Source organism: Cervus elaphus, chromosome 24, assembly GCF_910594005.1.
Source record: "Cervus elaphus chromosome 24, mCerEla1.1, whole genome shotgun sequence".
NCBI classification, from domain to species: domain Eukaryota; kingdom Metazoa; phylum Chordata; class Mammalia; order Artiodactyla; family Cervidae; genus Cervus; species Cervus elaphus.
The window spans coordinates 59,075,314-59,090,006 of NC_057838.1; the positions used below are offsets into that span (position 1 = coordinate 59,075,314).

The 14,693-nt window shown below is 50.5% G+C and overlaps 1 protein-coding gene across 1 annotated transcript in view; it reads left to right on the forward strand.

Annotated features, from left to right (window-relative positions):
- Positions 1–14,693, forward strand: part of LOC122682863 (store-operated calcium entry regulator STIMATE) — a 56,189-nt gene that overhangs the window by 34,067 nt on the left and 7,429 nt on the right. Inside the window, exons 2-5 of the mRNA XM_043886153.1 lie at positions 4,124–4,172; positions 5,994–6,089; positions 9,353–9,474; positions 14,242–14,354. Of these exons, the coding sequence (XP_043742088.1) occupies positions 4,124–4,172; positions 5,994–6,089; positions 9,353–9,474; positions 14,242–14,354 (380 nt within the window). The remainder of the gene's footprint in view (positions 1–4,123; positions 4,173–5,993; positions 6,090–9,352; positions 9,475–14,241; positions 14,355–14,693) is intronic.

A 14,693-nucleotide genomic window follows, 5' to 3' on the forward strand; every position in this document is an offset into this window, starting at 1 on the left:
TCCCGACGGCCCCATTTCTGTCACCACTCTCCACGTCCTCAGTCTCCTCTTTGTCGCACGAAGGTCTCTGTCAGGTGCTGCTCCGTCAGCCTTGGGTTCCAAGTCCAGGGTCACTTCTTATCAGGGGCTTGACCTACCCTTAAGGTTTGCCTGCTTCCCCTCCACTAGCCCTCCAGCCTCAGGGGATGTTGGTGGATGTGCTGGAAAGGATGGATTGCGTGCTGCTTTGGCCTCTCGCTCCCTCTGAGTTGTCTCCATCCTGCAGGAGCACTAGGAGTTGAGAGAAGATGGATTGTCCCAGGGCTGTGCCTGAGGAGCTCTGTGGAGCTTCTGAGGGGGCAGCTGCCAGACCCCTGTGGGAGCAGGCCTGTGTCCCTGAGACTGGTTACCTTTCTCACCATCCGTCAGGGACTCGGAGGCAGTTCTTTGTCTCTTCCCTGTAGAGAAGTGTGTCACCCGTTTTCCGTTTCTCACCACCCCCAAACCGAAACCAGAAGTGCAGTGGAACCATGTAAGTTCCCAGCTCTGGAGTCCTCCTGGACTGTTTTCTTCCTCTCACACCACCCCCACCCCCCACCCTGTCGGCTCAGTGTTGAAGATACAGCCAGGAGCCCACCTCCTCTCGTCCTCTCCTGCTGCCAGCAGGCCGCACCACCACCGCCTCATCCTGGCTTCTCATAGTGGTCTTTGCCTGCGTACTGCTCAGCACAGCACAGCGGGGGCTGAGCCTGTTGGACTGCGGCCACAGCTGTCCTGCCCTGCTCCCGCCCCCTGGTCGCTGTGGGCAGAGGGGAGCCTTCACCCTGGGAGACCCACCTCGTGTCCTGTACTTCCCGCAGTCCCTGGCCTCAGCCCTCTGCCTGATGGCTCTTTCGCAGACACGGGTGATTCCCAGAGAGTGATGATCACCTGCCAGGCCTCCTCAGCCGCCCCTGCACACCCGCTTCCGAGGCCCCTTTGCTTCTTTCCTGCTCTCCTCCACTGTTGCTCTCTGACATGCTATGTGTTTACTCCTCTCTCCCCACCTGAGTGTAAGGAAGGTGGAAATTTTTATTTATTTCATCTCCTGCCAAACGGACCCTCTCACACAGCATGCCCCTCAGTGAAACAGGGATGGGTGAACGGGTTCTTCTGTTCTTGTCCAAATTAGATCTGGAGTAGCTTTCTTAATGTCTTCATTTACTCAAATATATCAGAGTCTAAAATATATATATTTTATTCCCTATATATATTTATTCCCTATATTATTTTATTCCCTATATATATTTATATATATATTTATTCCCTATAAATATTCTAGGGAAATGGGGTGGAGAGGGAGAAAGCAGGAGAATCTGAATGTACTCTGCGTCCCGCCAGGGGCACTCCTAGGCCTGGATGGCCTGCACACACTCTTCCTCTCCCTTTCTTGTCGCAGAACCCAGCTGTGATTCACATCACTTTTCCCCATTTTGCTGCATTAGTACAAGTCTGTGATGGGGTTGGCCTTTTTTTTGTTTTATAAAAGCAGTATGAACATGGAAGAGTGTTAAACCATTCAGAATGATATAAAAAGTCTACTCCCTGATCCATAATTCCTTTCATCAAAGGGAACACTTGTTAACAGTCACTTAACATTAATCCTAGGGGAAAAAAACAACCCCTGGGTAATATCAGCATAAATGTATATTTTTAAAACATGGATCTGAGCAGAATCATAGGCGTATTATTCTGTTACTTGTGAATATAACTTGTTGATCTTTCCGTATTAATCCATGCAGACATACCTTGTTTCTAGCAACTGCCTGGTGGTGTGTCGTAGTGTGATGTATGTACTTGACCCCTTATTGGTGGTGTTGGCTTCTTCCTGGGCTTTTGTTACGGGAGTATCACAGTGAAGACCTACGCATCTTGGCACATGCTGCAGTAAGACTTGTACAGTATGTGCCTGGCCATGCACTGCAGGTTAAGGGGCTGTGGGCATCAGCAGTCTTGATAGTTAATGCCAGATTGCCCTGTGAATGCAGGCACTGGTTCATTCTTCTAGAGTGTGTTTTCCTCCCAGCTTTTTATTTCAGAAAATGCTAGACCCATGGAAAACGTCTCAATAACGATTTCATGAATACTGAAACGTCCTTCCTCTAGGTTTACCAATTACTGTGTTGCCCTGTGTATTGGTGTGCTAAGACTGCCAGAACAAACTACCTCAGAATGGGTGGATTAAACAACAAAGATTTTTTTCCTCACAATTCTAGAGGGTGAAAGTTCAGGTCGAGGTGCTGGCCAGCTTCGTTTCTCCCGAGGCCTCTCTCCTTGGCTTGAAGGTGGCTGTCTTCTCACTGTGTCCTCTCATGGTCACCCCTCTGTGTGTGTCCTAATCTCCTTTCCTTATAAGGACACCAGGCATGGTGGGTTAGGGCCCACCCATGTCTTACCTTTATTATCTTTTTTAAGGTCCCATCTGCAAATAGTCACATTCTGGGGGTCTGGAGGTTAGGACTTCTTCGCATGAATTGGGCATGTGGGAGGAGGAATACAGTTTGGCCCATAACATGGTATTTGCTTCTTTTTATTTTTTATATGTCATATTAATAGAATTACAAATACTTAATATAGAATCATCACTTACATTTGTTTTATTTATCATGTATGATTATAGGGCTTCCACATGATAAATTATACCATTTATGATATATCTATTATAAATAATTAGTATATATAACATAATTTCCCCCTAAACCACTTGAAGGTAAATTGCACCCATTCTGGTGCTTCAGCATGTCTCCCAAGAATGAGGGTGTTCTCTTTGGTTGTTTTAACATCCCTTATTTTATGCTGTTAGGGACAGATTCCCCTGAGGAGACAAGCAAATGAGCAGGAGGTACCCCAGTCCTGCCTGTGGGCCTTCCCTCCAGACGGCTTGTCATGGCCCAGCTCTCTCCACCTCTCTTTCCTGAGCCCCCAGCCCTTCAGTGAGCCGGGAGGTTGCTCACTGAACCTCTGGGCCTCCCTCAAACTCCAGATTCCGAGGCCTTGTTGATGTTTTAGATCTGAGATGTCAGTGGGGTGACAGAGCTCCTCACAATTTCACTTGCTTTTTGGTCTATCAAAATGTCTCTAAAAACACCAGAAGTTTCCTTTATGTGGATAGGTAATCCTTGCTTTGCAGACTGGGGGCTGCCTGTATTTATTTAGAGAAGTAGGGCTTATTGATTCGGCACCGGCTTCTCCCTCACTGCCTCTTTCCTCTTTGTGTATCCTCACTGCAGCTTGGGACTCTGCCAGAAGTCGATTCTTTCATGCTACCATCGTGTCTATTTCTTCCTCAGTACTTTGTGTAGGAAAACCCCATACATATGGCACTTGCATTGTTTGTTTTAGTCGAGTCATTGTGGAAATAGCCTGCCTGGGGCTTCAGCGGAGGACAGGACACTTAGAACATTTTTGCTCCCATCTGTATAAGCGGTTGTGTCTGCAGACCCGCCTGAGGTCAAGATGTCAGTCTGGGGAGCCCTTTGCCATCCATCGTGGTTAGACTGTTGCTGAATGAGCACCCTGCCCCCACTGTCCTGGGCTGGGAGGGCCCCTGCCTGTTTCCTGGGGCTTTGCTTAGTCCCTCGAAAAGCCGCCATCTATACCATTCAGAGGTGATTTTCCACCTCTGTATCTTTCTGTGTCTTTGCCTGTGTTGAGCTCTCTTCCTTGGCTTTTCCTTTCCTGCCAAACTCATTCCAAGCTCCATGGCCTGGCACTGAGGACCCTCTCTCCTCTAGCTCCTGCTCAGCCTGTCTTCCAGGTTACCTGCTGTATTAAAGTGTTAGTCACCCAGTCGTGTCTAACTCTTTGTGACCCCATGGACTATAGTCTGTCAGGCTTCTCTGTCCGTGGAGTTCTCCAGGCAAGAATGCTGGAATAGGTTGCTATTCCCTTCTCCAGAGGATATTCCCGACCCAGATTTGGAACCCATGTCTGCTGCACTGCAGGCAGATTCTTTACCATCTGAGCCACCAGGGAAGCCTGAGCAAGTACCCGGACTCAGTGGTATGAACACTGAGTGTGCTGAGGATCCCCAGCTTATTAAAGGCACTTTGCTTCCTTATCACTGTGGCAAGCTACTGAATATCTGCTCTTTTTTTTCCTTTAGTCAAACGCTTCAGAGAACCAAAGCATGAAAGACGACCATGGAGGATATGGTGGGTATTTAAATATTAACTCATTCCTAGAATACTTTTGACTATTTTGAGGTTTTTTGAGGGGGTGGAGGGGGCATGGAATATGAGCAGTTATACATAGCATAAAGTGTTGAAATCCATTGGTCTGGTTTATCATCATGAGCTGTGCATAATATGAAAGTACTTTTGTTTCTCCAGATATATGTTGAGCCCACGATAGGGTTAGTGACAGCCAGATGGTGGTGCTTCTGTCATCACTCTGCTGTCCAGTTTTAGGAAATGGAAGATGACACAGATGTGTCTGTCCACACTGCAGGCTTTGTTAGTTATGTCTCCCTGTCGATGGACTATGTTAAATCCTTGAATTCTCTATGTGTAAGCAAAAAACTAATCTAAATGTGGAGATGAGTCAAATGTACCGTGTATATGCTCCTCTCATCAAAACTGTAGTCTTTGTTAATCCTAGGATGACCTTGTGGCAGCAGTTTTTCCTTCTAAATATGCTGGTGAAATACTCAGACATAGCCTCCAAAGACAAAACTCCAAAAAAACTTATATTACTCACAAGGCAACAGGCAGCTCCTCAGGACAACATGATGCCCTCAAGAAGCTGTCATTCTTGCACCTATCCTAACCATAGCAACTTTCCCTCCAAAGGAAACTTGTGAGAAATCTCTGTGGTGAAGGCCCTTTACATTTTTACCGTACATTTTAGCCGTACTCTTGATTGATCTTCAGTACATTGTTTCTGAATGTTGATAATCTTCTCTCAAGTCTTGAGTATCTAGCTTGGGCAGGGGGCCTGGGGGAACGTGGAGTTGAGTTTTCCACACGGTCCCCTTTGGCAGCTCCTACTTTACCATGATTTTAGGAAATGATTTTCAAGCCTCAGTTGCAGGGTTGGTCTGGATAATCTCTTAGGTCCATTCCAGCCCTGAGTCCCATGCCCATCATCCCGTCAGTGGCCTGCCCAGTTCTGAAGGCCCAGCCTGGGAGGCTGAGAGAAGCAGCCACAATCCAGAGGGCCCTCAGCCATAGACTGCAAGTGGTCCTCAAGTGCTCTTGGTTGAAGAGAGGCTGAGGGCCCATGTTGTCTTCACCATGCTCCTGCCATGTGTCCCAGAGACTACAGAACTTGTTTTTTCTTTTCTAAAACTCCTCTCCTCTATCCCGGGATTGGCAAGTTATAGCCCACAGCCTCAACCTGGCCACTGTCTATCTCCACAAGTAAAACTGTCCTTGGGGTTCTAGTGACCCTGGCTGCCCTTGCGCTGCAGCAGCAGAGTGCATAGTCACGCAGAATACGATGACCCTCACAGCCTAAAATATCTATCCTCAGACCCTGCACAGGACCGCATGTCCACCTGGGTCCCGCCCATTGTTTAAGCTGCAGCATCTGAAGGTTGCTCAGGTTTCTGGCAGTAGTGCTGGATTCATGCAAGTCTTGTTAAGCTTGCATGTCATTGAGTTTGTGCAGTTGTGAGGTCAGTTGGGTGCTCTTTAAAGTAGAAGCACCTTGGACCTCATCCAAAGCTTTGATCTAGCATTTTGTTTTGAAGTAACGAAAAGGTAGAGACACATATTTTAAATGTGTTTTCGGTGTTTAAATCTGTGTTATCAGTCAGCGGCCTTTAAGGGATGCACTGTTACTGGTGGTTTTGAAAGGTAGCCGAAAGGCCAAGCCAGAGTTAGTACTGGCGCCCCCAGAGGAGGGGACTAGTAATTGGAAGGTGGAGTCTCCCCAGCAGCTGTTTTTTTCTTATTTCAGACTTAATGTTTTCCCCAAATTGGATATTACCCTCCTGTCAGAGTGATAACAAGTGCCGATTCTGTTTTGCACAGGTTTTTAGACACTTCCAAACAAGCCATAGGAATGCTGTTCATCCATTTTGCAAATGTATACCTAGCAGATCTCAATGAAGAGGACCCTTGTTCACTGTAAGTGGACTGTATTTGAGTGCAAACATCACCTGGCCCTCCATGCCTTTCCTTCTGTTGCCAGTCATGTTCCCTTTGGCTTGGGGAGGGGGCAATTCCCCTTCATCCCCTCTTCCCCTCTGAGAGATTGTCGTGTGCATGCTGAGTATTAGAGTTTTACCCAGTGATGGTGGCCCTGTGTACTGGCTTTCTGCTTATCAACCTAAGTTCTGTCCCTTGGCCTCCTAGTGCCCTTATGTCTCCCAGTTTCCAAGAAGCCCTTGCACAGCAGCTTGGAAGGCGTGACTGTGCTGAAACAAGACGCACGGGCTTCTCTGTTGTGTCAGCCACTCAGGGTCAGAGCCATTGTTGACCACCATTGACCTAGTTGACCTGAAGACCATGAGTGGTTCCTCCTTGTCAGTGCAGTCAATGTGCCTTCCACACAACCCCCAGAGTCATCTGCCTGAAACCCCAGTTGGACCACGTCACCTGACCTCTTTGCTAACAACACTCGAACAGTGCCGTGGAATGGAAAAGGTCGCTCCCCTCCCTTATCCTGGCTCCATCTGCTGCCTTCCTTGCTCAGACTTGGTGCTCCAGCCATGCTGGGCTGCTCCTGGTGGTCCTAAAGCCCACCAGCTGCCTCCTTCCTCTGCACCTTTGCTTGCACTGCCCTCTGCCTGGAATGCCCCCCAGCCCTGCCCTGCCCTGCCTCTGAGGGAGAGCAGGCTGGAGGGCTGGTGAGACCCTTGCCAAAAGATTTAGCGTATATTTAAGACCATCTTGACTAGAAGATTCCTTTAAGCTTCTCTTGTTTGGTGACAGTGTGCAATTCTGAGATTTAGTCCAGGTCCAGACTCAGAAGGAAGTTGTAAAGTCTTCCCTCCCCGGGGTTTTTCCTGAAGACCTGGATAGGTTCTCATCTGTTTGGGTGTAGTCCCAAAGCAGGGGACTTGAAGGGGGATTGTCTGTAGGGGAGTTGGTTAGGAAAGGGCCTGTTCCTTCTAGTCCTTGAGCCCAGCAGCAAGCTCATGTCATCCTCTGGTGAACCATCTTGGTTGGCTGAGATACACTGAGAGCCAGCTGCTCACCCTGGAGGCCCTGGGGTGAGGAACTCTATCTCCTGGTCCCACTGTGGTCATTGTGGGTCATTGACAAACTGAATCCCAGCCAGGATGGAGAAGGGGATGTTAGCTGCTGACAGATCTCAGGAAGCCATGCTGGCGAAAGGCGGCCCAACTTCTCCGAGCCTCTGTTTCCTCATCCAGATCCCCAGGATCAGTGCAAAGGTTTCATGAGATGAGGGGTCCAGGCACCATTGGAAGCCACTGGGGTACTTATCAGTGAAGATGTTAGTAGCTCAATCAGAGGACATTGTCATTAGAGCTTGGGAAAGATGTGGAGCTCCAGCAGTTGGTCGAAGAGCTGTTGGGGAGAGACTAGGCAAGCAGAGCAGGAGAGAGAGTGCCTGGCCTGTGGAAGAGTGAGTGCCGGAGTGGGATCTGTTCCAGCCCCACCATCCTTGCTTTGCCCTGTGACTGTTTACAGATGGGGGAAGGGTTGGGCTGGACCTGGGCCATCTTGGGTTTCTGCATATCTACAAGGGAAACCAGTCAGTTCAGGGAGAGGAGAAACTTAAAGGAGGACGAGCTGCTCCCTGTGGTGACGGGTTCCCTGTGCTGGGGGTACTGCTCTGGGTGGGAGTTTGGTCCTTGTGACGTCTCAGGGGCTAGGATTCTAACAGCTCATCTGTGTAACACCTATTACGTGGCAGACTCTGTTCACCTATATTTACTCATTGGATCCTCATAACAGCCCTGCAATATAGATGTTTTGATTATCCTCAGTTTAGGATATTGATTAGAGTTGAAGCACAGAGTTAGATTTTTATAATTTAATTGAGTTCACACAGCTCAAGACTGATGGAGTGGGAATTTGAATCCAGCCAGTCTGGTCTGAGGCCCACAGGATACCCTTTTGGCTGCCAGTCTTGCTGTGTTGAGGGGAGGGTCTAGAGCTTCCTGTCTGTGTTTCCAAGGTCTGGTATACAGTAGGCTGGAATCAGTGTTTGGTGAGGGAATGAATTAGGTAATACATACATCTGTGTCAGGTACTCTTGATATTTTCAGGATGGGTCCCAGATGTCAGAACCACTTGAAACCAGTGTGGTCTAAGCATGAGGGCAGCGTTAGCCTAGGGCCGGAGCTCAGTGTGACCTTGGACAAACTGCTTGGGAAGCAGTCGATATGCCGTCTCTAGTCTCTGGTCTGAGAGTGACCCCTTGTGATTTTAAAGAGGAAAGGCAGGCAGGAGGAAAAGGCTGTTGTCCCCTCCCTCTGATTTTCCCAACACCCCAGGGCGCTGGTTCTAACTGCTTCCTTGGGTTTCAGAGTACTGTGCACGTTATTGAGGCCAGGCCTCGGGGTAGAGGCGTGGGACTGCCTAAGTATCTCAAGCCTCTCAACTTGGAAGTGCTGCAGTTAGTCTGTAGTATCTGTAGCTTCTCTGGGGTGTTTCCAAGCTATGTGGCATCCAGGAGGGCACCTGACCCCATGACTGCTTATGTCCTGCTTTGTCTTGAGAGCTAGGGCCTGTGTTCAGGGCCCTCAAAGGAGGGCTAGTGGGCAAGGGGCCAAGCGAGGGAAGAGGTGTGTGTCGGACAGATAGAAGCAGACCCCATAAGAACAAGAGGTCAGGGTGGGCATACTCTTCCGACCCTCCTCTCCTTCGTACATCATCTTGCCCTTTCCGTAGGTATTTGCTGGCGCTTGCCTCTGTGGCAGGCCGTGAAGTACAGGGCACGTGGCCTTGCCCTTTCTGGTCTGAGAAACCCCAGAGGCCGTTTCCCACCCTGCCCTGTGCAGCAGCACGGTCTCAGGGCCTTGGGAGGACTGGGCCTTCCGGGAGTGAGCAGTCGTGGAACAAACTATTTTTATCAATTAAGCTCTGTTTTCCTACCAGCCTCCTTGGCTGCTCCCAGTCACTCTGTCCCAGTCTCTGTTTGGCAGGAACACTTGAGGTCTTTTGAGTCTCTTGTTAGTCTCCCACCTTCCTTGAGCAGGGCCCTGTCCTGGGGTGGGAGGCCTTTCTAGGCTTCCGGAAGTGACCCCGACAGCCTCCCCCGCACAGGCTCACTGGAGGCTCCCCCTCCCAGAGCAGGGCCAAACAGGGCCGGGTCCCCAGCCTTGACCTTGACCCAAGAAGCATGTGGGGCCTGGCTCCCTGGTAGCGGCTCCCCAGGTGGTGCTTCCTGACGGTGCTGCGGTGCCCTCTCCTCACAGGTACCTCATCAACTTCCTCCTGGACGCCACCGTGGGCATGCTCCTCATCTACGCAGGCGTGCGCGCCGTCAGTGTCCTGGTGGAGTGGCAGCAGTGGGAGTCTCTGCGTTTTGGCGAATATGGTAACATAGCACGGACACCGGACGGGGGTGTGGAGGGACTTCTGGAGGGGCTCTGCTCCTTGCCCTGTCCAGCCCTCCAGGCCACTGGGCTGGAGAAGGTTTGGGAGCGGCTGGCTGTGTCCTCTGTGGTGGAGAGGCTGGTTCTGGAGCCTGAGCTCCATCCTCCTATGTAAGGCAGGTGGGTAGGTGCCCGCTTCACTGCCAAGTCCCCAGCCTTGCTGGCAGGAGCCATAGGGTTCACCCTCGAGACAGGGAGGGGGCAGGGCCTTCCTCCAGCAGAGGGCACCAGCAGCCCTACCTGCGGGGCGGTAAGGCCACCTTCCTCTGCCATGCTTCCCACCGGGCTCGCACTACCCGCCCGCCTTGCTGGAGAGACAGGGGTGGCTCTAAGTTTGGGAGCTGCTCTTCTTTCTGCTGTATGTCCGTACTTGTCCTGTCACTGGGCCGTTCCACTCCCAGAGCTCACAGGATCAGGACTGGAGTGTCCCTCCCCCACCCCAGGGCCGAGTCACCTTGCCATCACCTGACTGTGGGCCGGCCCCCCACCTGGCATCCCGCATGTACAGTCACCAGGGACACTAGGGGCATCCTCACTCACAGAGACCGAGCCTAGAACAGGTGGCCTGTGGATACTGGTGTGGTGTTGACCCACTCCGTCTTGTCAGACCCTGGGATACAGTGTTGGTAGGAAGCTGCCCTCGTGCTGGCTCCAGGTGCACACGGGGTGCCTTTTACTTACTACCCCCAGAGAAAGAGCTGGATGTGGCCTGAAGGGCTGCTGGTGAGAGGGGTTTCTTTGATCCTTGCCCCGTTCTGGGAATCCACCTCTCTCCCACCTTCACAGCGGGCCCTGCTGTCTGTGTCCAGGAGCTCCCATTCGTGGGCGCGACATCAGTGGAGCCTTTGTCGTGAGGGGCACATGGGCCAAGATGGGGAGGACCCACAAGAGACTGGCATTTAAAGGGAGAGCCAGTTCCTGGAGCTGGCTGTGAGTGCCTGGGGTATTTCTAGAAGTCTTAAGTAATTGTTTGTCTCCATTGATGGGAGGTGAGCTCAGGGGAGGGCTTTTCTTAGCCTCGTTACTTGACGCCTGATGAGTCACTGACTTAAGATAGTGTCCGACACATAGCGTGTGCCTCTGTGGCTCGGGGTCTTCCCTGCGGAGAAGCTCCAAGTCATTGATTCCTTAGCATGGAGGACAGAAATGGGCCACGCACACGTGGGCCAAAGTGGCATCATCCTCGTTTATAGGATAGGCACCCACAGGGGTTGAGTGACGCTCACCCAGGCAGTGCACAGCTTGGAGGGCCTCTTGGCTGCTACACTGGGATACCCAATCCTCCCACCAGCTCCAAGAACAGTGCTCAGATCGTCTTTGCTGTTAAGATCCCTCCTGGAAGGCAGGACTCTCAAAAGTCAGCTATAGCTGAGCGGAGCTACAGGGAAGCCACTCGTACCCAGTCGTGCTGCTCAGTGACCTGGGAGTGGAGACCAGGCTGGTCCCGATACACTGGAAATTATGGTAGTACCTGTTACCAGTGCGTTTTGTTTGCATCCCTAAGAGAGATGGAAAAAAGGTAGCAGTGGTTGTTTGAACCTCTTTTTTGCCACCTGCCCTTGGGTCATCCCACCCCCTGCCTTTGGGAATCAGAGTCTTCAAGCCAGGGTGTTTCCAGGTGAAGCTGCCCTTTATCAAGGACCATCTGGGTCCTCCCTGCCCAGGCTGAGGAAGGATAGTAGGCTATTCTCAGATACCTGGTTCCTGTTTTTATTATTTTCTTTTGCTGCTGTAACAAATTACTGCAAAATTATTGGCTTAAAACAACACAAATGTATTATCTTACAGTCTGTAGTGGAGAAGTCTGACAAAGGGTCTGAGGGACTAAAGCCAGGTTGTCAGCAGGACTGGTTCCTTCTGGAGTCTCTACAAAGAGAATCTGTTTCCTGACCTTGTCCAGATTCTAGACAGTGACTGTATTTCTTAGCTTGTAGCCCCTTTGTTCATTTTCAGGGCCAGTAACCACAGGTTGAGTGCTTCCAAGCGGCACAGTGGTAAAGAATCCTCCTGCAATGCAGGAGACCCGAGTTTGATACCTGGGTCAGGAAGATCCCCTGGAGTAGGAAATGGTAACCCACTCCAGTATTCTTGCCTGGAAAATCCCGTGGACAGAGGACAGTGGCTGGCTAGAGTCCATGGGGTCACAAAGAGTTGGACACGACTGAGCAACTGATCATACATACACACAACCACAGGTTGAGTTCTTCTCATATCATATCTCTCTGACCTTTCACACCGCCTCCACTCTGAAGTGCCCTTGTGATTACTGGGCCACCTGGATAGGCCGGGATGCTCTTCCCGTCTTGTCAGCTTAGTCACTGTTATTGCACTTGCAGCCTTAATTCCCTTCTGCACAGTAGCTGCACAGTCTCAGGTTCTGGGGATTAGGGTGTGGACATTATTCTCCCTACTGTACCTGTTAACTGGCCCATCCACTTGAGGCAGTGGTTCCAAGCAGGGTCCAGAGCTCTCTTCTCAGGTTAGTGAAGGAGAGGGGCTTGTTTTCTGGGTATTCCTGTGGTCCCTAGAAGAGAAGGTGAACTTACTAAGGAAAGCATGGGATGTGGGGAATAGACCACGCAGCCCTGAGGGATAAGGCAAGGTTCAGGGAGAGGGGTCCGCAGTCTGAAGACGAGGCTGCTCTTCCCCAGACAGAATTCCTGGAAACAGTCTGTGTCCTTCGGGCACGTATTGCTTGTGCCCTGCCACCGGCTCCTGTCCCAGTACTCCCTCTGGAAGCCTCTCCACGTACAGACAAGTTCCATCCTTTTGGTCCCATTCCCATGATTTATCCTGAGGAAATAATCCAGCAAAAACACCCAAGTACCTGAGGGTGTCCAGTGTGGTAATAAAAAGCAGGGCACATGAGAATGCCTGGCTTGTCTCTCCTTGAAAGATGAGGTTGCGGGGAATGCCAGAAAGACTCTCAAATGAAACAAATCTGAAAAACCAGCGCGTGTGCTGGTGGTTATGTGGCTATGTGCTGGATGCTCAGGGGACATGGTCTGTGATAGTGGGGTCACATGTGACTTTTCTTTTTTTGCTTTAAAACTTTCTTATTCAAGCATCTACGCTGGAAAAAAAAAAGGCAGCTGCGGCTAAGGGGGGTGACTCTGAAACTCAAAGCAGTGAAATTCAGGGGGTAGCGTGAGGACAACAGAAGGAAAAGCATTTTCTTCTTCTGTTGCCACTTAAGACTTAGAGCAAATGGGGTGAGCATGATGCAAGTAGATTTTTGTTTGATTTTAAATGTGTTACCACTTGTCTTGTTGACTTTTAAACACACTAGTCTCAGTTCATTTGTCTGTCCTACTGGTGCTTCTGTCTGACCATCCCCCATTTCACTGAACGGTTTTTAGCAAGTATTTTGAGCTGCTGTTTTTGAGAACTTCCCTCAATAACGTCAGATAGTTTACCGAAAGGATTACAAAACTCCAGTAAAAATCTAGTTAGGAGAGACTGTGCTTCTGAAATGGCTTTTTGGCTCAGATGTGCCTTACCCAAAAGTGAAAGTAAATAGGACACCGCAGGAGACACACTGAGGTCTTTCTGCATGTTTTCTGTGCACTTCTCCCAAGATTTTCCAGAAAAGGGAATGGCCTGGGGTTGTGTCCACTATGGCTGTGGAAGGCTTCCCCTGGGGCTCCACCACGCAGAGCGGGTTGGCCTGGGGACTGCCGGCACCCACCCCCAGACAGGGATTGCTGCGGACACTGGAAACAGAAGCCAGAGATCCCTCTGGGGGCCTGGATCGGGGCCTTTGTCTTCTCTGCAGTTACTCTCTAGCCTCCTCCTGGCCACTGTAATCAAGCAGCTGCAGCAGGGCTTCCAGAGTGGCTGGGGCGCACATAACCTCCCTGCCCCGCCTTGGGTCTCCTGCGCTGAAGGTGTGTGGCTCCCCAGGGACCCATCTCATGGGTTCTCCCTGTCACTGAAGATGGAGGATGTTCACTGGAGGGGTCCTCCACCCTTCATCTACCCTTTTGAATCATTCTGGAGGCACTTGAGGGGCCAAGTGTCCCCCAGTGTGAACTGCTGGCCTCTTCTTTTTCTCATCTCAGTGACCGACGGGATCACAGACAGACGTTTGTCACAGCCTCCTTACCTGGGGGGCTTCTCTCTTTGTTTCCTTGTCCCCAGTCCAGGGTGTTTGAGGATGCCCCTAGACAAAATCTGAATACCCCCCAGAGTCAGGTTTCTTACTTTCAGGGCTGAGGGCAGCAGGAAAGTGAGGGGGAGTGGGGAATGGCAGCGGAAGTGGGACAGGGGTGAGAGGCAAACAAAGAGGTTGTTTGCTGTCTTCCTGATTCAGAAACCTTAGCCTGCTCGCGGATGGGGAGAGGATGGGTAGCACCACAGCCACTGGAAACATCAACAATGGATAATAATAGCAGTCTTGCTTAACACAGCTTTTGCTGCCAGTGGACAAAAAGAGCCAGCTTTTCTCAGCCCCAGCAATGGGCACTTACTAACTTTAGTGCCTTGTAATTATATCTTAGAGTCTCTTAAAAGAAAGGCCACTTTGGTATCTCCAAATTAGGAATTCTCTGATTTTTGTTTGTTCAAGACAAGCTGATTCTTGGTGCTCTCGAGGGCTCATTTAGGAGCTCTTGGGTGGGGTGGGGGATGAGGGCTCATGGGAGCTGTGGGTGATGGTAGTGGGGGTGACCGAGTGACTACCCGAGTGACCAAGCCCTCTCTCCCTGCAGGAGACCCTCTGCAGTGCGGAGCCTGGGTTGGACAATGTGCCCTTTACATTGTGATCATGATTTTTGAAAAATCTGTCGTTTTCATCGTCCTCCTAATACTTCAGTGGAAGAAGGTTTGCCTCTTGTTCCCTTCTTTACCAACTCCTTGAGATGTCAAGAAAGACAGTATTCCCCCCTTCCTCAATCCCCACCCCAGCCCTGTTGGGAAACCAAATTGGTTTTCTTTTTAACTCCATGAAGGTACCTGGATTTGGTCTGATGGGGCAGCTCCTGGCCATGTATCAAGAGCAGTAACTTGTCACTTTTTCATATAGCATCCTTCTACCTCCCTTATACACATCTGCTCTAGATTAAGCCTTGGAAATAGGTAAAGCCCATGAAGATACAGTCCCTGCCCTGCAGTTGCCTACGCCACTGGGTAACTGTTAGGTGTTGTCAGCAAATGGTCTCTG